Genomic DNA, 26,979 nt, shown 5'->3' on the forward strand with positions numbered 1-26,979 from the left:
AAATAACCTCAGTTGACGGTATGCCTGTGAAGTATTGAGAAAACTACAATTAATTTGTCCCTAAATTGTATTTAATTGGGAGGGAATTGCTTGTCATATCGTAGATAAATTAATATTACTGACTAAATTAATATTTTTCGATACTGAGTTATGAATACATTTTTATAATTATTTTAATTAGTTATAGCTTTGAAATGCTATGATTAGAAAACCCTACACTAACTGTATGTTGGACCAAACGGCAAGTATCAGAGCAACACAAATTCTTAAAATAAGAAACAACACATGCTTAAAACTTGATTTTTTACATTGAAGTTTCATAAATGTCTAGTTATAGTACTAAAACCAAGATATGTTAAAATCCTTTTAAAAAGGTTTTTTGTCGATTTATTTATTCTGAATTATTTTCTTCTTAAGTTTTTCACTTCTTTGTAAAAAGTCCTTTATTTCATTTGAAAACTAAATAAACTTTTTACAATCGTTGTTGCTATAAATTTTGAAATTATAGAGCAATCAATACTTTTCTATATTTGCCTGCAATCAAAAGTAATATCTGTTTGAAAGTTTCATTAACTGATAAAAAAAAAACACCAACAGATGTCACTTTTCCTATCTAATTTATTTAAAACATCTAAAGTTCTCCTAAATCCAGTTCTGTATAACATAAAATTTTGCGTCATGCAGTTGTTTAGTTGTATCGTTCTTTGTGGTAAGTAATATAAACATTTATTTTACTCAGAAACTAAAAAAAGCTTTTTCATATATATATAAAAAATTTATGCTGTGTTGATCATTAAGGCGGGACTATATATTGTTTAGATCATTGTTTTACAACTATCTCCATTAAAACAGTATGTGTATTAAAACAGTATAAAAACAGTATATTGCAAATAAATCAATTAAAACAGTATATTGCAAATAAATCAATTAAAACAGTATATTGTAAATAATATTAAATTTCATTTTGATTTTTTTATAATATATTATAGTTGAGTGAAATTTTAATTCATATGAACTTCTTTATGTACATATCGTAAAAGTGGATGTAAAAATCAGTTATAAATGTAAAAAAATCCGTTAAAACAGTATATTGTAAATAATATTAAATTTCAATTTGATTTTTTTTATAATATATTATAGTTGAGAGAAATTTCAATTCATATAAACTTCTTTCTGTCCATATCGTAAAAGTGGGAAAAATGGAGTAGCAGGGCATAATGGAGGTAGCAGGGCATAACGGTAATCATTAATTGAGAGCTGCAACCTATACGGCATTGTTCAGGTTGTGCATAACATTACTGATGCTCGTTTCCACGCTGCTTGCAGATTTACAGATAGCTAAGGTCCTATATTCATTGTTTTTTTATTACCCCGATCCATGTTACGTCTAATGTTTGGATATTTCATTTATTAGGCAAGTTCTCAGATTCCAAAGGGACAGTTTACATTTGCGTAAAGGGAAGTTTTTTCCTTAAATTAATCGCATTAAATAAGCAAAATATATTCAATGAAATTTTGCAGGCATGCTGAGTTGTTTAACATAGCTGCTTATAGGGTATGTAGGGGCTTCTGGTAAGATAAAAGTGCAAAGTACCCAACTCTGTCTTACTTGTTTCGTGTTACACACTTCTGAGGTAATCGCAAACGTTCTGTATCGAGCCATAGTGACTCAAGGAATAGAGCGTTCGCCTTCCAATGAGGCGAATCGGGTTCGAATCCCAGCGATGGTCGATTGTTATGAATTCCGCACCCGGCTTGCACCGACTACAGTGATGACGTAAAATATCCTCAGTAATAGACGGACCATGGGTTAGAATCTCCTTGCCGTAAGTCTAACCGAAGGAGATTTACGTGATTTTCCTCTTCATGTAACGCCAATGGGGTTAGTTCAATCAAATAGTCCTCCACGAAGGCGAATTTCACCCAATATTTGATACAAGAGTTCCTTCGTCGTCTAGATTGGGTACAAAATTAAAAGACTGAGTTGAACATTAGCAGCCGTAAACTCGAATTTCGGGTTGGTTGTTCAACTACGGTTATAAAATAAATTTAAAAAAAAAACGTTCTCCGTCAGATTCAAGTCTGGAGATCCAGCTGGCTAATCTAACTGGTGAATATCTTCCCATTTCATAAAATCCTCAGAATGATGTAGTTACACACTGTCATCCATAAGTCAGGACCAGCGAAATCCTTATAAGAGCAAAAATAGGGATCTAAGAACACATATCTATACTCAAGCCAGTAACAGTGACTTGAAAAGTCATGCTGTCATTCAACATTATAACTTCCCAGACAATCAAACATCGTCCCAGTATTCATAGTCAGTGCATAGCAGTTAGGAATAGGCAAACCACCTACTAAAACTCATTTTTGCAGTGTTTCAAACCTCCTCAGAACCGACAGTTTATACGTATTAAACAGTACTTACATGTACTAATACAAGATAAAGTATTGCACTTAGATCATTCCCGTTTAATCTTGAGTCTTTAGGGTGAGAAAGACTCGTTTCTTATATGATACAGTGAGATCACGAGCAATCACATTTATGTGATCTCGGCCCTGAAGGAGTTAAAAAATTTACCACATTAAACTTGATGCGCTTTTTTCTCTAAAAGGGGACTTTTCTACCAAGTAGACTTTTTTTTAATAAATAATAGTTATAGTTTGTCTAAAATAAGAACTCCTCCAGACATTCGTCTGGACCTGTGGCGGTGACTATGGTAACGAGGTATGACTATTTCAAATAGGGGTGCGGGCTCACTGTTTTGGAGTGGTTTCGGATCCTGTCGGCCAGAGAAAAGGAATCTTTCCCGGTCTATTGAGTTATAGTCCTAGGAGTGAGTCCTTTTTTTTATAGTCCTAGAGTGAAGCTACTCTGCCTAAAATGCACCATTCTTGTTTTCATAGCACCAGACGGCCTCAGACTTTGTGACGGGAGGAGTTCTTAGCTTAGAAAAAGTATACGTTTGAAGTTATGCAAATTTTTAAGCGGCAAATCAAGCAAAACTATTTAGTGAACACATCCTCTAACCTTTTTTTTCCTATGCTCAGTTGTTGTTGTCAAAATGAATTCAAAATACAGGATAAATCTTATTTTATGGAGTTCAAATCTGCAGTTTTTTTTAATATTAAAATAGCGAATCAGAACTGGAATTATTAAATGAATTTAGTATCAAGCAGTAAACTGATCTATGTAAATAAAATTCTATCATCTGTTTTGCTTTTTTTTCTTCAGCCTTCTTTTAAAATTTTATGAAACTTTTTCTATTTCCTTAGTGGCAATAGTCTGTCACAATTTTTGATTTGTTACGATGTCATAAAAATAGAAAATACAAGTAATACTAAATATGCCAGCTTTTAGCGTTCTCTAAAGTACACAAATAATTAAATTTCTTTTTATATTTGTTAACTGCAAATGGAGAGATGACATAGCTTCCACTGATCAGCTAGTAAGTACTTGAATATTAAAAGAGCTTTTGCAAACTTTCCTTATTGTCAAACTACCCCTTTTTTCTCAACTGTGTATCTATTGGAATTGACATTTGTTTCTTGAATAATTCTATTTTTACATTAAGTTATTGTTTTTAATTTAAATCTCTAATTATTTATTGAATTTCATTCTTTTTTTTTGTAGTGTTGGTAAGTTTCGTAGCATGTGACTTCGCCTGCTTCAATCGCACGTTAGCAAGTTGTGAAACAGATTATATGTTGAATCATAAAATAAAAGATTTCTCATTTTGCGAGTAAGTTCAATTGAATTATTCATTAACGAGTAAACATAATATAAAGAGTATTCCTTAATTATTATAGTTACTTCTTTTCCATGTAACTTTGCATCAAAGAAAAATGTTATAACATTTTGTCATTCATACGAAATCTTAACGTGAAGAATTGGAGCTTTGAACCATAAAAGATCAGTTAAACGTTGAACCATACTGCTGCGTATATTTGCTTCAACTTTAACGCTAAACATACCATAACCCAGGGCTAAAGAGAATAGAAGGGCTAGTTCACTCCGCTCTTAGAGCTGAAGCTACGATTTCCCTCCTCATGACGTCACTGTGTTCACAGATCTCGGAGATCGCAAGCAAAGATATGATAACTTTGCATCTTTCTCTTTGTAAAAATAAGTTAGACTTTTTCTGGTTATTAGCCTTCAAACTTTACGTAATTAACACATTATTTCCGTTCATAAACATAGTTCAAAAAAAACTTTCTTGGTTATTATATTAAAAAAATACCATTTTAAACTTATAAAAATGTTTTGCTAGTTGGTGAAAATGACACGATAAATACTTTATTTTAAAAAGTTCAGTTTTAACTTTAACTATTAAGAAAAATGAAGGCATATATCGACACTTTTTTTATCTACATATTCTTTTATAAAGATAAGTTAAGTTAAATTTAGAATCCCTGATTTTAAAATATGTCGTTAATAGCAATTTGTTCATACTTAATCATTAGGAAACATCAACCTTAAACGCTAATTACTGAAACAAAATAATAATTTAGGTTCATAATGACATTAGAAATTTTACAATTGTTTATAGACATTTAAATTTACGATGATATAATTTATAGATATTTAAATTGAAGAGAATATAATTTTTAAAAAAAATCATAAATATTTAGAATAACTACATTAAAAAATATGTTATGAAATTAGGAGAATTTCAACTATATACTATATATTTTATTTATACTTTTTATTTACATTTTAATTTTCTTTGACTTTATCCATTTTTTAATTTTTTTCACCTGCCTTTCTTTTTGAAGTAACGAGGCGGTTTCTATTTAGATAATGAATTTTTATAAAAGTTCTTAACGACGGAATAAACGTATTGCTGTTTAATATTAACTGTGTCCTTTCGAAATCCATTCTTTACATAGTTGTTCATTTACTTTAGGGAAGACGCGGAAAATTATATTTTTTCCTTTTGTTTTTGTATCAGAATTTTGGCAATTCGCGCAAACTGCCATTTCGATGATAGTTTTAAATTCTTGTAAATTCACTGCAAAAACTGAGGAAAATCATTATAGAAAATAACAAATCTCTTAGAATATCTCGCAAAAATAAATTATCTAATATTAGTTAGAGCTAGTAAGGCCGAACGCTCCGTTCTTGAAGTAAAAGTGCGAGCTTTGCGCCACTAGACGTCACTAGAGTGACGTCACTAGAGAAAATCGGAGGATTGGTGCGGCTAGAGTTACTTCAAAGGAGTGAACCAGCCCTTCTATTCTCTTTAACCCTGACCATAACCGGTCAAATGACCGTTTAAGAACTTTTGCAACGAAAACGCGCTTATCATCTTATCGTTTTTGCACATTTGACTTCAACACTTTTTCTTACAATTATATACAGTTTATATTTAATTATTATTTTTTTGTATTTTGCTTGTTTCGAATAATACTCGTCGTACACCTATTTCTACCACAACCAGTCATTTGACCGGGAGAACAATTGATTGCTTTAGAAGGTTATCGGTTCAGAAATTACGATGTAATGCATACTCAAATTATTGCATTCTATTAGTTGCATATTTCTTCAAAGACTGCTGTTAACTGCTGTTCAATCAGAATAACTGTAAATTCAAATTTCAAGAAAGTACCTGAAATTTTAGATTGGCATTTTCGTGTAAGAAAAAGTGATAAAAACAAAATGTTGTTGTGGTTAGTTGCTTATATTTTATTGTGATAGCTTTACTTCCTGAAACGGTGGTATTTGTTTAAGTTAGCAACTGCTCTTTCCATTCTAGTTCGGGTAAGTCAAGCCTGCCAATTATCAATTCTCCACGTGGCTCACTTTATATACTTTCACAAAGGTTCTTTTCCAAAGATTTCAATTTTTCACAATATATTTTTTACTTAACACAAAGATAGGCACGAAGCCATGTATAACATAAACAAACAAATTATGAATCGAAGTAGCCAGACACACGAAACAAAAATATATCACGGTTACAATAAAATGCATAAACAAATAATAAATCTAATTTAAATAAATGACATAGACGAAAAAGAATTATATTTCAACAAATTCGATGTTTGAATCTGTGCTGTAAATTAACTTCACGTTAATTAACATTCTAACTTATGTGAAGAAATTTGACCATTTTGTATATAAAAGATCAGCTGGTGCTGACATCATATGTCACGTGTCAGGGTATCTGTGATCTTCTTCTTGAAGTACAAGTACCCAATTTTGAAACTGTTTTATCGTAACTCTTTACCTACGCATAATATGAAGATTTCAAAACAGTATAGTTTATTTTAACTTAAGAAATTCCATTGCTATTTTTTTTAATTTAAAAAAACATTTTGTAATGAGACTGAAAACACTTCTACCTAATTTTATAATCAATACGATTCTACTTAGATTATCACCTCCTTTTTCGGGATGCATCGTCGAAGCAGCTGAAGAATGCAAAACTGGATTTGAAGATGTGGCGCGCATGGCTTTTTCAATTCAAACAGACATCTGCACTGAAGGAACTCCATCCAACCAAGGTGAAAAATTATTAATTAATTATATATGCCCAACTGCTACATAATACGTATCTTGAGCCGTGGTTCAGAGGATAGAGCGTTCGCCTTCCAATGAGGTGAACCGAGTTCGAATCGAAGCGATGGCTCGTCGATACGAATTCCGCACCTGACTTGCACCAAAAAAAGTGCTGACGTAAAATATCCACATTGGTAGACAGATCATGAGTTAGAATCCCCTTGCCGTCAGGCTTATCGTGGTTTTCCGCACAACGCAAATGCGGGTTAGTTCCATCACAAAAAGTCATCCACGATGGCAAATTTCTATCAATACTCGATCCAGGAGCGTCTTTGTCTTCTGAATTGGGTTCAAAATTATAAGGTTGCAGAGTTGAACATAGGTACTTGTACACTCAAAATTGGGTCGGCTTTTGACAACGACGGTAATAAAATAAAATATATAACAATACTTTAAAATATGTATATATAATACTTTATTTATACGTATATTATAATACTTTATGGAAAACATTACATATTTGTTTCGAAACGCTATTCACCTTACTTGTACTTTACAGAAGAAATTTTGACAGAAAATACAAAAAGCTCATTTCTTTCAAAAATTTCAAATTTAAATATTTGCGATTAAGTACAAAGTTAGGCTTAAAAAGCTTGAGTGTGGATTAAATTCAAACGGGATTAATACTTTTTTTAAAAAAACAGACAGATAGTATTGACAGATTGCATTGATTGCTGTGACAGATTGCATTGACCCGAGAGGGCTAATTTTAAACTACAAATATTTCTCAAATAGAAAGTAGAAAAGTGAGATAGTATCAGAAATGCAGCGGTAATAGCGGTACTCTAATTCTGGTTTTTAGAGACAAGTATGAGTATACCACAGATTACGTGTAACTAATTAGTCAGTGTCTATTTGCATGTGAGTATTTAAAATGAATGTAAAGTCGTGTTAAGGTGGATGTGTCCAAAGCAGAAGAATGAGCATCAGTGCAAAGTTTTATATCAGATGGTGATTGCAATGAGGACATGTATCGTTCGAATATTTACTTTTTATAGCATTGTTCTGGAAAAACAGCTGTAAACGAACAGTGTAAAAATTTCTGTGAAATGCATACATTAATACCATTTCTGTTAAACAGCTCTAAATGGTATCATTTTTAGTATCAGAAGCTGGTTGCGCCCTTCCTTCTTTTATTTCAGACTAAGTGCAGCACAAATATCACGATTTGTAACTTTTTGAATATTTACTAAATGAATAATTCCAAGAAACTAAAACGATAAGATATTACCTAATTGGAAGTTTCATTGGATTCTCAATCACAAATGTGAAATTACAGTCGAAACGAATGAAGATTTCAATCAGGTAATATTTGAATACCAACAACACCAAACCAAACAACATCATACCAAGCAACCAATCAGTACCAAACAACAGCACTAAAATCATGAGGGATCATAAAATTTGTTTACCCTTGATTTTAAGAGATGTGATATTGATGCACGCCCTTCACAAGAACTTTTCCATCATTCGTTTACAGAAACAGTGTCCTCTGTAAAGATTAAGCTTTCCAGGATAAATGATCGCATTGTATTCTCTTTCTATTTCTAAAAATCATACTTCTGCGTGTTGTTCTGTTCCGGATGCATCCATCTGAACTCAATTTAACATTCACTTTAAATCCTCTCATGTGAATTGATTATTCAGTTATATGCAATTTGTTATACGTCCCTCTTACAGTAATTTATAACCCTGGTGTGTAGCGTAGATCCAATTACTGTATTTCTGACTATATCACGTTTGTCCACTTTTTCTTTGGGCAACTCTCATAGTCGTAGTAGGGGTGATTAGATAAGAAGAAAAATGATCCCGTAGAACTTGAGGTAGCTCGAAAGATTGAGGCTTTCAGCAGACTTCCCACGATGTTTTATGTACTTGCCTGCTCAAATTCACCATTTTTTCATGACCGATACGTACAATGCCAACTTTTTTTTTTCTTACCGTGATTTTTCCTCATTAGTACATTCATAATTTCTGAAGGATCTTAGTTATCCGTTGTTCAAAGAAATCGTATTTTTAATCATTATTAAAGGCATTTGAAAGGTAATAGAACGATTTAAGACTTTAACGCAATATTTTGCATGTTTGCGTAGCCCAGTAACTTAAAAACAGTTTCTGTTCTTTACAGAGCTATCGTAGGGCATACTTGCGAGAAAGTGCTGAATCTCTCGGATTAAATCGATTTAAGAATGTTCCTCTTTCACGTTGTCTGCGTCATATAAAAATGATAAAAAGATTACGGAGAGACTTAGCACTTTCTAGTAGCATCCGCATATTTATGCACATATATTATGCGCAGCATGGTGACTACGAAACCATCTCTGTCTTCTACTGAGCCTACGTATAGCATACGTACGTGAATGTACATACTGCTACGTGAAAGAGTCAAATCACTCAATTTGTACCCCTTCCTTATACCCCTGGCTACCTAAAAATCATCTTATCCTATGTCTACATCTCTACAGGAAATTATTTTATTATATTTTTTAAATCTTACCGTTTTGTATTTTCTGAAACTTTTCAAAAAATATTATGCTTGATCTGTTTTTATACATTGATTTATTGAATGAGGAGTATTGTTCTGATTTTTGTTTAAGCTCAGTTATTTTTATTTATTTACTTTCAATTCAGTGTGGCTGGGTGGCGCAGTGGGTTTGTCGTCGGCCTTCTGAGCCCAAGTCTACGGGTTTGATCCCCGGATTTTCGGTATGCAGAAAATCCTCAGCTGCCATATCGTATGATTATGTGGCATGTAAAAGATCCCTGGAGTGCCTTCTTGGCATTTCCGGCACAATTAAACTCCTAGTGCGCTTTAGCATCCAAATAGAATCCCGGTGCTGCCATATAGTGTGGCAGAAACTAGACGTCCAAATTAACATGACCAACGGTATCTCACCCATTGTGGTGGTCCTGAAAGAGTGGATACCACCTCTGGAGAACGCACTAGGTCTGCTCATCGGCAAGACCGATAGTGCAGCTCATTGGAAATAAAAAAATAAAAAACTTTCAGTTCAGTTATTAAAATTTTGCGTTATTTTTAATTTTGTTGTGAACTCAATAATTTCATAGCATTTTTAAACTGATTGCAATGCAATTATTTCATTCTTATTTTTTAGCATTAAAGAATGATCCAAAATGTTCAATTGAAACAATGATGGACTCAGAGGGATGCCACGGCGTTCTTGAACAACCTCAAATAATGAATCCTAAAGATGTATCTTGCAAGTATGTATAAGCTTTTTTTTCACTTGAGAGATTTGCAACAGTTTGCAACAGTGAGAGTTTTTTGAGAGAAGCAACTGTGGCTTCTGTAACTGTGGAGCAGTGTGCTTTAAAACTTGAATGATTTGTTGTAAACTTCTGTAGATTTAAAACTGTGTTAAAAACACTTTTAATTCTGAAGAATTTTTTTAAATTCTGTTAAAAATATTTTCAAACTTTCCATAAGTTTTGAAAATATGTTGGAAGCTTTTATCTTTGAAACTTTGTTAAAAATTATTCTCAAATTAACCCTCTGACCACTAACGGGACTCATTTGTCCTAACAAATGTTTAAAAATTACTAATGGGGTGAAAAGCACATAGAAAGTCATTGTAATATGTCCCAGTCGTAGAGTCGAACCAAATATACGTGTTTCATGGGTCAAATATCCACTAGATGGCGCTAAAGAGTTTCTTGCATGAAATAGCATTATGATTTTGCGTTGGGACAGATATATCCCACTAGTATTCTTCATTGGGACAGATATATCCCACTCGTCTTCTTCATTGGGATTGTTATGTTCATTCATATTTTATTCATATTTTCTCAAATGAACATAGAAAAAAGATCAAATATGAGTTGTTCAATGTGTAATGCCGGGTAATGCAAAGATTGCTTCACCCTGTATCATACCATGTAAAGAAAAAGTCCATAGAATAAATTTTTCCGGAAAATTTAAGTCGATCTCTACAGGTGGGACATATGTATCCCACCATTAAGTACGGCCGGGACATATATGTCACAGTCTCTAAATTGATAACCGCTTGTCAAAAAAATCCCAAATACTAAATTTGCCTTAATTGTGACCTATTTTGTCCTTTTGAATTATAAACTGAACAAAAAAATCATGTTTTTAAATTCGTAGTCAAAGGGTTAAAAACTTCACTAAAAACTATTCTGAACTTTGAAATTTTGTAAAAAAAATTAGTCTTCTTAACTTTGGAGCTTTGATAAAAATTATTCTCAACTTTGAAGCTTTATATAAAACTATTCTCAACTTCGAAATTTCGTAAAAAACTATTCTCAACTTTCAACACTCATCGACATTTGAAGTCTTGAAGCTTTGTTAAAAGCTATTTTCAACTTTGAAGTCTTGTTAAAAGCTATAATTAGCTTTGATGCTTTGTTAGAAAATGTTTTTAAGAGAATGAGGCACAATCTGTAATAAAAAGGGGCATATGTAACATATAATAATATAAGATTTTAAAACACTCTTCATTAACATAACATCAGCAGTAACCTAAACTTTTAAAACGCTCTTTAGAAAATCTTAATCTTTTAACTTTTAAAAACTCAACTTATATTTCCTCAGATTTTCTGAAATTTATTTAATATAAAATATTAGAACATCTGTAGGAAATTTCGAAATTTAATACATTTTCAAACTAAACATTTTATTCTAAATAGAATTTGAAGTCACTGTATAAGGTTTCTGGATCAAATTACGGTAAAAAGTATCGGGGCATTTAAGATGCTGGTTCATTTTTACATGAATTTTCAAATTCATGTTCATCGGAATATCTTACGAGACTTATTACTGCAAAAATTACGGTAAAAATAGATTTCACGGTATAATGAATTTTTACGGATGATGCACCCAAACTGCCGGTACTTTACATTGCGATTTGATCTGGAATTTTTTAGAGTGTAATTTTTTTTTCAATCCCAAATTTTTCGTAAATATTTTTTAATAAAATTTTGTCTTATTAATTAGTAAAATTATCACAAAGTTTTTAATAATTATTTATTTATTACAGTTTTGAATACGTAGAAACTGTGCGAAAATGCATGTTTCGCAAATTTGAAACTTGTCGGCCAGCAACACAAAAGGTATTTCGTGCTTTCTTTGGAAGTCAAATTCACTTAATGAAGAAAATATGCGACTTAATGCCTTCATCATAAGAAATGTGGAAAAAGAATTAAGTACATGAGTTGTTTTCTGAAAACTAAAATGTGTACCAAACTATCTAAATAAAAGATTTTGTCTTAGTTGTGTTCTTATAAAATTCTTCACATTACAATATTCAGTTATAATATTCTGTTCTTTTTTAACTTGACGAAAGTATCCGGACTCCCAATTGTAAGAAGTGTCTTGACGCGTGCATCAATAAAGAAGGAAACCAACATATGATGTTAATTTACTTTTTCATCGATGAGAGATTGCACATATTCTTTCCACCATTTTTTGATAGGTGGCCATAGGAATTGAATACAAAATGTCCATCACAGCTGAGGTAAGTTCTGGTAAGGCGGATGGTCAATTTAGCCGGTTACGTAATCTGCATTCAAATTCTCCTCCAAGTTACTCTATGAGATTTAAGTCAGGTTCCCTAGAAAGCCAAACTAGTGTTGAAACACTCCTTTTGTTAAATCGTAGCTGCGCAAGTCTCGATGGGTAAATGGAACAATCAAAGAGGAAAGAGCCTTGTTCCAAAATATTGCCATACAATTGAGAAGACAGAATTGTTCAAAATGTCCTCATACATCTCTGACTTCTTTCCTTTGACTTTCCACCAGTTTTTGATGTGGCCAGGTGTCTTTCACAGCTGAAGCAAGTTCTGGTAGTGAGGATGGTTTATTTGGTTGGTTATGCACTTCACCTCTTATTACGTTCTTAACCTCAGGAACTAAGGGGCCCAGGAAAAACGTCCCACGTGGGTGTCTGGTACTTTTGTACATTATCAGTTTTTAAAGGACACGAACATTATCCAGAATGTCCACATACATCTCTGAGTTGTGTTTTTTAACTTCAAGAACTAAGGGACCCTGGAAAAACGCTGGAAAAATCCCCACACAATTATGCTACCATGGGTGTCTGATACTTTTGTACAAGTAGGATTAGTTTTTAGGGGGCACAAACATTGTCCAGAATGTCCACATGCAATCTCTGAGTTCTTGTTTTCAACCTCGGAAACTGAGAGGCCCAGAAAAAACACTGGAAAATATCACCACACAACTATGCTTTCATGGGTGTCTGGTACTTTGGTGCAGATAAATTAGTTTTTAGGAAACACGGACAGCTAGAGTGTCCGTTGAAAACATGAACATCTCTGAATTCATGTTTTCAACTTCAGGAGCTAAGGGACCCAAGAAAGCACTGGAAAGCACCCTCACACAACTATGCTGCCACGGGTATCAGGTACTTTTGTACGGATAGTATAAGTTTTGGTGAAGAACAAGACCATAAAAGAGAAAATTTATTAAGTTTTTTTATTTTTTTATTCACACTAATGTGAAATTTCTCTAATTTCATAAATTGTTTTGCTTAATTTTAAATTGAAGGGTTTTCTAACGATAAATTCTAGAGATTTGGATAAAAATACATGTAATAATAAAAAATACTAAAATTAACTCTACTGTCTCAAATATCAACAGAAGCTATTTTAAATCTATCGACGGATGATAATTGAAAAATAAATCTGCACAAGACTTAAATTTGTTCTACTTTAGCAGTGTTTGAGAAGAATAATAAAACAAAAATAACTTTTGACGCATTCCAAATTCCCTCCGAAAAAAGTATTCATTTCACGCCCCTCAAACCCCCAAAAATTGTTTTACAATAATTATTTTTCAACAACATCATCCTTAGCAATCATTAGATGAAACTTATGAAAAATTACGAAACTTTGAAATGAACTTTGAATGAATTATGAAACTTTCAGAAAAATTAATTAATCAGAAAAACTAATAATTTCCGATGTGATTAGCAAAATATAGAAAACAAAAATAGAAACAAAAATATTTTATAGCACTAAAAATCTAACTTGTGTGCAAATTACCTCCTAAATCGGTAATATAATTGTTGTAATTGTTTTAAAAAAACTATTTATTGATACAAAATCTATGCTAAACAGCAAACATAAATTTTCCTTAATTTATATTCAGAAATATTCTATGAAAAATCTAATGGTTTGAAAGGTCCCTTAATTATTTTTCCATTTGCGTCAAATAATGTCTTTCTTTTTTTGTGATGTGTACGACCTTCATTTGGATTGAAAAACCACCTCACAGACGGGTAATTTGTTCCTAAGGATGATAATCATAGTTTAGCTTACGACCTAAACAATTTGAAGTTACAATCAGTGTGGATTAATCCTTTGATTACCAGGTTTAACCTTAATATTTTTTAATCCTTATTATTCCATAGAGATTTGTCAGATTTCGATGGCTTGTTTTTTTTATTCATCTAATCATTAATATACCAAATCTTGTTTGCTTTATCTTTCACTAGGACTCTAAAAAAATTCGTTACAAAAAACGCACAGTATAGTATTAGGGGTACTGGAAAATAATGTCGCTTCAGCGCATTAAATATTCGTTAGTCTTAAAAACCAATTCATTTTTTTCGATTCATTTTCGATCTGGCATTGAAAGGGTGTAGCTAACGAGGGTGAATACATTATTGATTAAGAATAAAATATTGATAAGAAATATGAAATGCAGCGAAACGACATTAATTTCCGGTCCCCCTAATATATAAATTTTAGAATCATATGTAGGCATTGGAAAAAAAAAACTTATATAGAAATAAATACTTATATCAGTTATTTATGAAACCTTCTGTTAAAATAGTTTCAATCTTCATTTTGTGTTAAATTTGAGTTTTTTACAATTATTGTAACTTTTGTTTCATAAACTGAGGAACATTTCTGGAATTTGATTCAAATGTTTTTATTTGACAAATATTACAACTGAACTACAAATAATTACAAGAAGACAAAACAACGCCCACGTCTACCAAAGCTGAAACACTCTGTATTTATAAATTGTGATACTTCGTCCTTAGATTTCGGCACATTTGTGATAGAAGCAAATATGATATTCTGAAAGCTAAGCTGTCAATTACATCGAATGCATATTGCATCAAAATTCTTATCTCTTTATCCTTTTTTTATAAAAATGTCTTACATTTTAATTGAGTTCTTCTATGGACATGTGTTTTGAAAATATTCTGACATACTTATGTCAAGATAAAAGCACCTGTAGATTTTTTGGAACAATGCAATATAAATCGACATAAAATATCTGTAGCATCACTTTAATTTAATCATGCACTGGATAAGGAAAATCATATTTTGTGGTAAGTTAAACTATTATAATAATGTATTCATGCATTTTTTTCGGTTAAATTTTTTTGTTATTCAGTAAGCTCCACATTTAATAAGGAGTTCCCTGGGGAGAAAAATGTTTTCCTGCTTTTACCATATCCACGACAATATCCTACCTCTGGGGTACCCAATTTTTATGCTACGGAACCCTAAATAATCAACTTTTTTCGTCCGACATAAAATATGTGTAGTATCACTTTAATTTAATGATACACTAGATAAGGAAAATCACTTTTTGTGGTAAGTTAAAGAATTATAATAATGCATTCATACATTTTTTTCGGTTTAATTTTTTTGTTATTCAGTAAGCTCCACATTTAATAAGGAGCTCCCTGGGGAGAAAAATATTTTCCTGCTTTTACCATTTCCACGACAATATTCTACCTCAAAGGTTCCCAATTATTATGATACGGAACCTTAAATAACCAACTTTTTTCGTCCGACGTAAAATATGTGTAGTATCAATTTAATTTAATCATGCACTGGATAAGGAAAATCATTTTTTGCGGTAAGTTAAACTATTATAATAATGCATTCATACATTTTTTTCGGTTGAATTTTTTTGTTATACAGTAAGCTCCATATTTAATTAGGAGTTCCCTAGAGAGAAAAATGTTCCTCTGCTCTTACCACGCCCACGACGATATCCTACCTCAGAGGTTTCCAATTTTTTTCGCCTTCGGAAACCTAAATAGCCAACTTTTTTTGGCGAATCTCTGACTTAATTAATTAAGTATATAAGGTTATTGTAAACGTTATGAGCTATAAAAGACTGTTTTTTAAAATAGTTAATTGGGGGAATGAAGATTTTTATCGTTTTATCATTAATAATCTTAAATTAGGTTTTATAACCCACAGTTAAATTTTCACTACGTGTGTTATATCTAGTCTAATTATTAATTTGTTTTTAATGTATATACATAAGCTTAACTTAAACAAAATAGGCCTAATCATGATTTACGAGATGAAAACTTTAAGGAACTGATATAAACGTAAAAAATGGTTAATAGGATTTCTTTATTAAAAAATTTAATAATTTTAATTTGTTTTGAAGAGCGCGATAGGAAATACTAATACAATATTTTATAATTGCTTATTCTTTTAATAATTTTTTCAATATTTTGTTATTAAAAATAAATTTTCTTTTAAAAAATGTCATTTCTATTTCATTGGTATTTTACTTGAAATAATTTCATAAAGGCAACTGAAAGATTAAATTAAAAAGGAATTGTAAGTATAATCTGAGGTTTTAAAATTCATCACTGGTTTTAAAAAGTACTAACTCATGGAACTCCTTTACATCTTCTACGCGGAACTCCGTTTGGGAACGGATGCCCTACTGGAATCTATAATCTTAACTGGATCGACGATACCTTAACTAGAACTAAGCCATTTTCAACTTAATTATATACTGAGACACTTAATAATTTTAAACTATTGATAATATGCTATATTTTTCAATTTCGAAAAGTCTTTTAAATAATTTCTGATATCATTTAATACTTTATAAATTATTTATCGCCTTAAATCTGAGAAAAAGAGGAGAGAAAAAAAACTTTCTCAAGGGAACACAGTCATTGTAACTTTGTACCAAACAAGACTCTATTTTAACCATTAAATCCGATATCTCGTTAAGTGCGGGATCATTATAAAAGACCCTAGTTTAATTTACTGAACCTTTTTAACTTTTAATCGCTTTATTTTACGTCGTTATTTTTCTCCTGGAAGTTGACATGGATAAAATATCCTATTTATTTTCGTTTTGTAATGATTAGTGATGATTTTCTTCGTTTTGTCTCGCAATGAGATTGTATTACATCTGGTTGTCCTGAGGTTTAGTGCCGATTTCATTAGGTGGCACATGTACAGATTGATTGAAAGCAAAGTACATATTCTGGAAGAGGGAACTGAAATATTGCTCCCAATTAGAAGAATTTAAGAATGTCCAGAAATAAGGAAAGGCATCGTGTTTTTCCCCTTGCTCTACAGATAAAAGTTAAACCAAAATTTCAATTTACAAAAAAGAAAAAGAAAAAAAAAACATGCGAATTGTGGTCATTTTATGTACTCTTAAAATGAAGGAATTGGCTATATATTTTTTACGAAAGTGGGTAAAAAAAGTTTACAGGAATTATGATGGAATAAAAAAATTATAGAAGATATTTAATAGTAGAACTGTTAAACGTGATGAAAAAAACACCTTATAGTTAAACAAATCATGCTGTCAATCTACTGTCTGCTGAAATGCAACTGCTGAGTTGGAATTTGATATGCAGATAAGACAATTTTGTAATAGAATTTTAAGGATAGTTTCATTTTTTTTTTTCAAAATTCTCATTTGTTCTAAAGATTTTGTAAATTTAAATGCTTTTCTGTGATTTTTTTTTTCATTTTCTTTACTTTACATATAGATTATTCATCAATTGTTGAAATTTTTTTTCCTTCAATCTATTTTATTTTTTTATTTTATGAGCTCGTACTCAAGTAGATATCAATCTTAAGTAATGAGAGAGAGATTACATCTGTCCAGATTTGAATCTTAACATTACTAGTGCAAGTTTTGAAAATAAAAATAATAAAATAAAGTATTGTAAATAGCCACAAAAATTATTCCCTATTTCAATTGTGATAAATCCCTTCAACGAGTTAAATAATTTCTTTCTATTGTGGATCACAATCTGTATTCTTCAGTTTAGTTTTTTGTTATAGAACAGATGATTATTTTTATAATCTAGGTAATCCTCCATTTCGTTACGAAAAACAAAATGTTTTAAAATATTTGTATATTTTGAAACTAAAATGTTCCGTGCTTTTCGTGCAAACTTATGACGCTTAAGAAGAAATAAGCTATGATGAATGAGAATCAATGCTGGGGTTGTTGAGCGGAGTGAGCAAAATAGCGGAGCCACCTAGTCAGTATAAAAAAATATTCAAAAATACAATTATTATAATTTACTTATATTACTATTTACTAATATTGTACCTAACTTTAAGCTCAATCAACTCAAATACACTGAACGGTAATTAGTTATTCAACTGTCTTAGCATTTTTTTTTCTTTTGCTTAAGAACTATGTTGGGAGTGGAAAATCGTGCTATTAAATCTTTAAAAAATTGATCTGACTTACGATACGCATAATTTTACAGTGTTGTTTGGCCTGGCCACGTGCGACATAGAATGCTTCAAAGAGTCGCTTTCAAAATGCCATAACGAGACTGATCATATAAAAGATATGAGTTATTGTGGGTAAGTAACACACTTATATATCACTTTTACTCTATTAGACTGTTTTAAAATACGAAGAAAAGAGGTAAAAAAAACGGTCAAATATCTCAAACTACATCAGAACATAATAAAAATAGAACGTTATAAAAGAGATGAGTTCAATATTTATTGAATGCTATCTTGCAATACTATGGGGTAGCGTGCAAACTTGAGATCTTAATTCAGAACCATAATTTTTCATGGCAGAATCAGATTCTACAGAAAATTTTACATTAGTTTAACCTATTCTAAATGTAGCTTCATTCATAGATGGCGCTGTGTTCAGCATTATTCGAACATGAATCTACAGCATTTAAAAATCTCAAAACCTCTCAAATATCGCTTCGTGTCAAAAATCTAAAACTACACGCGTGAAATGCTTTCCAAAGATCTGTCTAACATGATACCAGACTCGAACCCCCAATCTCGAGTCTCCCGAGATTAGGATAGAAACAATTTCAAAGCTTAAATTCTATATCCCTGTTTTTAATTTTTGATATGGAAAAAAAATATCACAATTTGGCACTTAAATTAAAGCATTTTGCTGCACAAATCGCGCAATAAACGACAAAAATTAAAATGAAATACTAATTGCTTAACTTGGTGAAATATCGTGGCCCATCAGATTGAATAAACAAAAATCAACGTCTTTTAATTTTTTTTTATTTCAATTATCTAATAACACTAAAGTCGTTTGGAACGAATTGCGTCACTTGATAAAAGTTTGTTAATGTACAATGTTTAAAATAAAAAAGCGAATACCCTGATTGATGTGAAAAATAATTCACGAAAATGGGTCCAAAATCAGGGTTTTTAAAGATCTTGCATCGCCCCACATTGATGAAGCTCAATTTCATAGGTTTCAATATTTTTCTGCTAAAATCATGCTATCACTGATCTTCATCTACGGACTTTGACTTCTGGGAATCATTCAGTACTTTTCGACAATTCCTATAATTTAGTTTATGGTATTTCGAATATCCCATTCTTTCCTATGGAAATATCTTCTATAGTTTACACCCTGCGGTACCAACCCAACACTAGAAAGGTACCACTTGAAAAATACGAATAAACGATTGTTCTGCTTCCTCTATTGATTAACCCACTTTTTTTTTCCTTTTTGCAACATGTTTGTCTTGTTACTTTTTTCTGTCATTTTATGTTTCAACACTGAGAAAGGGAACGGAAATTATAGCCTTCCATTTTTATCTTGACATTTTTTTTTGTGCCTTTATATGTGCTTTATTCATGTTGTTTTTCATAATATACGCGTAGTACCTTTTTCTACGTAGTAAAAGTACCCAAATTCAATATTAAATATTGATAAAAATATTGAAAATTAAAAACTCATATAAATCGTGCATTGATATCGAAAACTACAAAAATTGTATAAGCAATTTTCGAAACTCCTGACAAAGGTTTCTATAAGATGGCATTGTACATTACACGGAGCATTGCCGTGCAATTGAAAAAAACAGAGTAAGTTATAAATTTTGAGAAAAGTAGCTTGACAACTATTTTCTTTTCCTTGCTAATGCTATTTCATGCTACGCTGGAATAAAAATTTCAGAAAGCTGATTAAAAAATATATTACTCAATGAATTTTTTTTTTGCAATTATGCGAAATATCTGCAAATATTATTCAAAATATAGACCCTACCGACCCGGATAGCCCGGTCGGTAGGGCGATGGGCCCATGTCCAAGAGTTCGTGGGTTCGAACCCCCGTCGGCCGAAGACTCCCCGTGTAGTTGGTGACTGATACACGTTAAAATTCTGTCGAGTCGCAAAGTCCTCCATGTTTCCATAACAAATCAAAGTCTCTGGGGGTACTGGATTGGAGATCGATAGTTCTCTGATCCAGGTCAAAATTACGATCTGTGAATGAATGAATAGATGTATGAATGGATCCGCCTTATAAACAAGTGTGACGTATGGTGTGGCGAAGTCGAATTCTTAGCCATAGATGGCGCCACTGAAAACCAAGAATCGCACACTCTGCCTTAAATTTGCTCGGTTTCACCAAGCAGGCTTGCCCGTGTGGCAAGTGGTATTACAACCAACCAACCGAAATATATATTATGAATGTTGCCGTTTTACATATTCTTACAAAAATGCCACATATATAAAACAAATCGCAATTACGAATTTCTGCCACTTAAGTTGATTTTTTATAGCACGACAGATTCTAAAAATGTTATTACTCTTATGGGATTTAATATTCAGTGTTATCGCTTTGCACAATACACAGCCGCCAGTAGTTGGCAAGTATCTATCACAATTCAAGACAACATACAGTACAATCAATTTTTAAATGGCTAATATACTTAAATGTTTTCCTTGATGTTTTTCAAGTTGCTGATATTAATAATTGTTCCTCTATGCAAAATGTTCTTAAAATACTATTTTTTAAATATGTCTTATAATTTTTTTTACCTATGTCTATTAATGTTAATGTTGTGAAGAGAAATTACGTTCCATCTCTAACGATTTTAAGGAAAAATATTTTTAAGTGGAAATCAAGTTATAAAAAAATAGAATTAATCATTTTTCAGGCATCAATTTAATCATTTTTCAGGCTTCAACCATTTCTCACGGGGTGTGTGTCTGTTGCGGCAACCGAATGCAAGAAACCATTTGCAGATGCAGCTAAAAAAGCAGACGATGTGCTAACTGACTTCTGTACAGAAGGAAAACCTTTTTTTGAGGGTATAATAAGAATCTTCATTTATTTTTCGCAATTGTATTTAAATATCCATCAGTGTAATTTTCTTACTCTCTTGTCAATGCTTGTTTGTTAACTGTTAAGGTGGTCTATCGATGATATGAACACTACCCTTTATAAAATATCTCTTTTATAAAGTTTTTCGAATCTCTTTCAGCAAGGAAAATAAAAAAGCCACAGTTCAAATGCTTTACACTTGAAGCCAAGTCATAATTTTAGACTTTGCAAGCTATCTTGCTGTAAAGAATAATTTGGGTTTTAAAACATACAAACAACTTAAATAATTTAGAAGTTACTAAACTTTTTTTAAAAAATCGCAAACTTAATTAGTTTTTTCTACCTTGATGAAAATTATCAAAATCAATGCCTTGTTCCAATTTTCTACAAATTTTAATGAGTCCAGATAATACAGTATTAATGTAAGTTTTTAAATATTAAAAAATTTGATCACAAATGCTTTTCATTTTCTCAAAACTGTGGCTTTTCTCCATATTGACGTTTTGCGCCATTTTCAAAATAAGCATAGATAGGCTAAACTTGACCTAACAGTCATAAATAACGCTTGCAAACTCACAGCAGTTATGAAAATAGCATTGATATTTTCATAACTGCTATTTATATTACATTTTTTAATGTTTTGCGCCATTTCAAGAATACACATAGTAGTCGCAAGCTATAGATAGGGTAAACTTGACCTAACAGTCAAATCAACAACAGTTGGATACAAACTCACATAAGTTGTGAAAATAGCATATTATTCGCAAAATCGCATAATTTCATGAAATTACAGTGCCTTCGAAAAACAACCTTAAAAGCTGTCGATGGTATGAGTATGATCCTACTTAAAACATTTCTTTCAAAATTGTCAACAATACGAACTTGATCCTGTTCAATAAATCTCTTTCAAAGTTGTCGACAATATGAACAGAATCCCATTTCAAATATCCTTTTTAAACTTGTTATCGATAAGAAGAGTATCCTTTTTAAATATCTCTTTCAAAACTATTAACGATATGAATAACATCTTTTGTTCAAAGTTGTCAAGATTCTATTTTAAACATCTTTTGTTCAAAGTTGTCAACGATTCTATTTTAAACATCTTTTTCAAAATTGTCAACAATAGGAACACAATCCTATTTGAAATGCATCTTTCAAAGTTGCCAACAATATGAACAATATGAATATGCCGCTTATAAGCAAATCAGTTCGTTCTTAAAGGATCGAAGATTTTAGTTCTAGAAGGTTAAGAAGGATCGTGTATGCAGTTTGCAAAGAGCTCCCTTATCATGCAATTTTAGACTTCTTATTAAAAATAAAAATAAACAAATATGCGCATTTGGGTCGCAAAATATAATTTACGCAAGGAAACATCAAAAACGTTATCAAAATCTCATAACTCACAGTACAGGAAGACTACGAACATACAATAAACAATGAGACAGATTTGATCGCACTAGGAAACAGAAGTTAAAAGATGAATAGTTGTAACACCTCTAAGTTTTAAACTTAGGTAAAACCTGTTTTGGTATTTATTAAGTCCTTTCTGTACTGTCCTTTGTCAGATATCAATAATGTTTTTGATATTTCTCGCTTGAATTTTCTTGCGGTTCTTATCTATATATATATATATATATTTCTCTTACACGGCGACAAAAAAGCCTCATTACAACTCCCCGAATGGCAACGCTAGAAAATCGACCGATGATTGCCCCTAAAAATGTCACATGCCAAGTCTAACTGAGGTGGCTCAACATATAGCGCTTTTAAAAACGGAAACTGAAATAACCAGAGAGAGCATTCTCATAAAATGTGATCTCTTCCGAAATTCACCCTATCAGCTGCGACAATCTCATACTATTAAGCTAGGCAGAAGTGAGTAGGCTTTGTCGATTTTTCACGAATTTATATATTACGAATTTATTTGATGATTTTTGATTTATATCGCGAATTTATTTGTTTTATTATTGTTATTAGTTATTCATTGAAAAATGAATCTCAGTCGTGCTGTCACGCTTTAAGATTTTATACTATAGCACATTTCTAATATGTTTAACGAATTACATGTCATTTATTTGAATTCAAATTTATTTTAATGACTTAGTATTTACTAAAAAGATAAAATTTTTTGATGAAAAAGAGAATTGTGTGCACTTGCAATGTACCTAAATTAGTAGCGAGCGAAGCGAGCTTGGTTTGTGAAGCAAACTATGTAAGATTGCGTAGCAATTTTCGGGGGTTGGCGAGAGTTAGAGAGCAGGGGGCACAGCCCACTAGTTGTTTCTATTCTTGATAAGGATTCTGAAATTGCAGACTAATGGTGGTCTTCAAAAAAACCTGCACATACTCGTGAGCACCTAAAATTTCCTGAGACACTCACTTTTGAAAAGTTTTATTTCCCATACTGAATCTGTCAAGTTGAAAGCTGGTTGGCAATAATCATACCGGTTTGTTTCGTTTCTCTTGAATGTATGATTCATGAGGCAGAAAAGCAGATTATAAGAGAATTTCAGAGTTATTGCTTCGAAATTTTGCTTATTACTTCGAGAAAACCACTTTGAAATATTTTGTATTAGTAAATAGTATCATTAATAGTATGCTCTGTTTTTTCTTTCTTGCAGCGTTAAAAAATGACGAAAACTGTGACATGCACACTTTTTCTGATCCAGATTGCGATCCTCAAGGTAATGTTAAAAGAATGGTAGACAGAAGGAGCAATGATGAAGACAATCTTTATTGCGAGTAAGTAAATATTTCTCAGTCTACGTATCATTCAGAAAGTAGTCTTTAAAAAATACAGTCTTTAATTTGTAACCGTGTGCTGATCAAACTCTATTCCAAACACTTTGTGCAAGGAAATAGTTTATTAAATTTTAAAATATTAGTTTAAAATTAATGAAATAAAGTAACTCGAACATAAAACGATACGTTCGCAAATTATGATTAAAAAAAAGTAAAACTTTTTTCGTGTTCAATCACAGCAAAAGCGAATGATGACAATAATAGTACATTTGTCAATTGGAAAATATATTATGCGTTCACTTTTCTTTAAGACATGTCTAATGACTTTCATCCGTAAGTAAACTTATTTTTTTAATTACTTAACTGGAAAAAAAATACAAATTGGAAATAATAATCGACATGCTAAAAACAAGAGTCCATTTTCAAAACTTGCCAGATGTGAATGAGAAGAATTTGGAATTTGCATTTTTTTAAGCAAATTAAGTTTTTAATCAAGTAATGATCTTAGCTCTTTAGTTTCTTGGAATTATTGGATTTTTCTTATTATTTGAATTCTTCTTTATTTTGAGAGGCCTTGATGATGATTCGTCACAATTTGACAAAGTTTTGTTTCTTTACTTTTTTTCAATAATACAATACCACACCTAATAATATTTCCTTATTTATAACGTTTTTAAAAATAAGTATTAAAGGAGTAATTGCACACCATGTATTTGATACTACTAGGTGTTTGTTGAGCACTTTCCTTTTTTATTTTTTGAACAATTTATTTTTTAAAGTGATAGGACTATTTAAGAAATAATTTGAACACGTTTTTTTATGTAAAATTGGTGAATGTAGGTAATGCCTTTACTAAATCTACCATCTTAAATACCAACTGTCAGAAATATATAAACAGGATGCTCCATAATTACTACTTTTAATATAGACTTTTTTTCAAATCCTTTTCAAAATGAGCTCAAAACTAAGTATACATAAGAAGTCGTAAATAAGTTTATAATTAATAATATATTTTCAGCGGCAATTACGGTACATCCCGTACTTTATCAAAAACGATTTGACGCATAGTTAATTTCATTAAACTATAGCGTGACCAGAAATATCCTCTTTTAAATCTATCTACAACCTATTTCCATAAAACTGAAAATATTGCGAGCGAAGTTATCTATCATCTCTAATTTTTACCAGGCATTTTGTAGATTCCCTAAAATCTTAATACCTAAAAATATGTAAATAAATAACGATATAAAATATATTTAAACTATTGTACCAAGCGCAGGTATTTGTTTCGATAGGAGATGTATAAAAAAATTCCTTAAAACTCCAAAAGTTTATATGAAGATTCTGCTTGAAAATATAGCCAACGACACCATGTTACTTTCCACACGATTCTAAACTATTCTGGCATAACTCCGTACATATTAGTCCTCTTGGTTTGAAACTCGAATTTTCAAGAACTTCGCTAAAATGGTCGTTACATTTCAAAAAGTCACCAAGATTATCGCCAAGTCAGCAAAAAAATTACCAAACCGAGCCTTCAATAAGAAATACATTAGACGGTATTTTCTCTTCAACGCTGTTTTTCGAAACTCTGTCGCTAAGGAAAATAAAAATTAAAAAAAGTTATACTTTAAGTGCCTTACACTTGAAGCAATGCGATGATTATATTAAACTATAAACATAATCTTGCCGTGAATGGCTTTAGAACAGACAAATAATTGAAATATTTTAAAAGCTATTAAACTTTGTTAAAAATTGCCAATTTAGGGACATTTTTACACCTAGATGAAAATTTTCAAAATCACTGCCTTATTCTCAGTTATTGCAAATTTCCATGAGCCCGAGAAATGCAGCATTGGAGTGAGTTTTTAAATTATAAAAAATTAGACCACAAATGCTTTTCATTTTCACAAAACTGTGGCTTTTGACGTTTTGCGCCATTGACGTTTTGCTCCATATTGACGATTTGCGCCATTTTCAAAATAAGCATAGATAGGCTAAACTTGATCTAACAGTCATAAATAACACTTGCAAACTCACAGCAGTTACAAAAATAGCATTGATATTTTTATAACTGCTATTTATATTGCATTTTTTTTTCGAATATAGCTTTGATATCGCAAAAAAGCATCATTTCAAATTACAACGGGTCCCGCAGTAGACTGATCGCTAAGACACGGTTCCCAGCAGATCACCGAAGTCAAGCATTACTAGCTGTGGTCAGTGCGCGGGTGGGTGACCACTTGCATCAGTCTGCGTAGGGACCTAGGGTGTGCGGTATTGGTCCTCGTTAAACTGTTCTACCGTAAAGTGCTCGACTTCGCGTGCAGGTCGTCTGGCTACCAAAGCGGGAGTGCCATCCCCTCTGCAAAATTGTGATGGCATGTCTTCGTATCATCCTCAGGAATGTTTCCCAGACCGTCGCCAATAGCCCATTGTGCAGCTCTAGTGCGATGTAAATGAACCACAACAACAATATCATATTACAACGGAGATTTCGGAAAACACCCTTCCGGGACTAGCAAATTTTCTAATTAAACTGTTTCTTTAGGGTCCGTCTGAGAAATTTAGCCTCGTAGCAAAAGAATATTCAGATTATTATACACGCATTTGCAAATTTGTAACACTATATAAAATAACTGTATAATATATCATTCAATGAGCAACTTTTACAAAAACACAAAAGTTACTTAACACTATTTGCTCTGAAATCGCAAAGTTCAATTAAAAATTATTGTTTAGATACTATTTTTATCACACTTTTGATTTCTCTTTATTGTGAATTTCTTTTTATCTTTACGAGTTTATTTTAATGTTGTAGAAACCTCGGCTCGAATCGAGAATGTATGTTCGAACATTTTAAAAAATGCTCCACTGAAGATGCCCAGAAAGCTTTCCAGACATTGTACGAAAGTATGCTTGGTCTGTTTAAGGGATTGTGCTACCTGAATGGTTCCTGAAGCCTTCGTATGTGCCTGAAAGATACAAGTTTCAAGATTTTTATTTTAATACGTAATGGAAACAATTTGATTTTATGGTGATAAAAATCAAATTGCTTTGCTAACATTTAATTGTTGAAATATCGTTATAAGATATAATATCTAATATCATGTAAAAACAATGTTTTATGTCATTAGAAAAAAAATCACGAAATTAGTATATATATTGATATATCATTTATTGTCAATAAACAATATTTTTTGTCTTTATTCCTCTGATTAGAGAGTAATTATATATATATATATATATACACATANTATATATATATATATATTTGCCAACTCTACTGGATGTCTACTGGTTTAATAAAAATTCTCCTAA

At 31.5% G+C, this 26,979-nt stretch overlaps 2 protein-coding genes across 3 annotated transcripts; both read left to right on the top strand.

Annotated features, from left to right (window-relative positions):
- Nucleotides 1-567: 567 nt before the first annotated feature.
- Nucleotides 568-11,812, top strand: LOC107440626 (uncharacterized). The gene is made up of 5 exons (XM_043048125.2): nucleotides 568-709; nucleotides 3,635-3,743; nucleotides 6,377-6,507; nucleotides 9,679-9,787; nucleotides 11,581-11,812. Exons 1-5 carry the CDS (start codon nucleotides 598-600, stop codon nucleotides 11,723-11,725), a joined length of 606 nt encoding a protein of 201 aa, XP_042904059.2. The 5' UTR covers nucleotides 568-597; the 3' UTR covers nucleotides 11,726-11,812.
- Nucleotides 11,813-14,749: 2,937 nt separating this feature from the next.
- On the top strand, nucleotides 14,750-26,867 carry LOC107440630 (uncharacterized). Of its 2 annotated transcripts, none has more exons than XM_016053600.3 (5): nucleotides 14,750-14,903; nucleotides 18,078-18,177; nucleotides 20,773-20,903; nucleotides 23,538-23,658; nucleotides 26,480-26,867. In XM_016053600.3, the coding sequence occupies exons 1-5, from the start codon at nucleotides 14,873-14,875 to the stop codon at nucleotides 26,616-26,618; spliced, it is 522 nt and encodes a 173-aa protein (XP_015909086.1). In that variant the 5' UTR covers nucleotides 14,750-14,872; the 3' UTR covers nucleotides 26,619-26,867. The 2 variants fall into 2 exon arrangements, with proteins under 2 accessions (XP_015909086.1, XP_071040689.1); XM_071184588.1 differs by lacking the exon at nucleotides 14,750-14,903 and adding an exon at nucleotides 15,300-15,439.
- Nucleotides 26,868-26,979: the final 112 nt, after the last annotated feature.

Source organism: Parasteatoda tepidariorum, chromosome 8 (assembly GCF_043381705.1).
Source record: "Parasteatoda tepidariorum isolate YZ-2023 chromosome 8, CAS_Ptep_4.0, whole genome shotgun sequence".
Classification (NCBI taxonomy): Eukaryota; Metazoa; Arthropoda; class Arachnida; order Araneae; family Theridiidae; genus Parasteatoda; species Parasteatoda tepidariorum.

Coding starts and splice junctions, on each gene's coding strand:
- LOC107440626 (XM_043048125.2), top strand. CDS start 598: ATGTCACTTTTCCTATCTAATTTATTTAAAACATCTAAAGTTCTCCTA. Junction 710..3,634: donor TAGTTGTATCGTTCTTTGTG/GTAAGTAATATA, acceptor TTTTTTTTGTAG/TGTTGGTAAGTTTCGTAGCA. Junction 9,788..11,580: donor CCTAAAGATGTATCTTGCAA/GTATGTATAAGC, acceptor TATTTATTACAG/TTTTGAATACGTAGAAACTG.
- LOC107440630 (XM_016053600.3), top strand. CDS start 14,873: ATGCACTGGATAAGGAAAATCATATTTTGTG. Junction 14,904..18,077: donor AAGGAAAATCATATTTTGTG/GTAAGTTAAACT, acceptor ATAATTTTACAG/TGTTGTTTGGCCTGGCCACG. Junction 18,178..20,772: donor AAAGATATGAGTTATTGTGG/GTAAGTAACACA, acceptor ATCATTTTTCAG/GCTTCAACCATTTCTCACGG.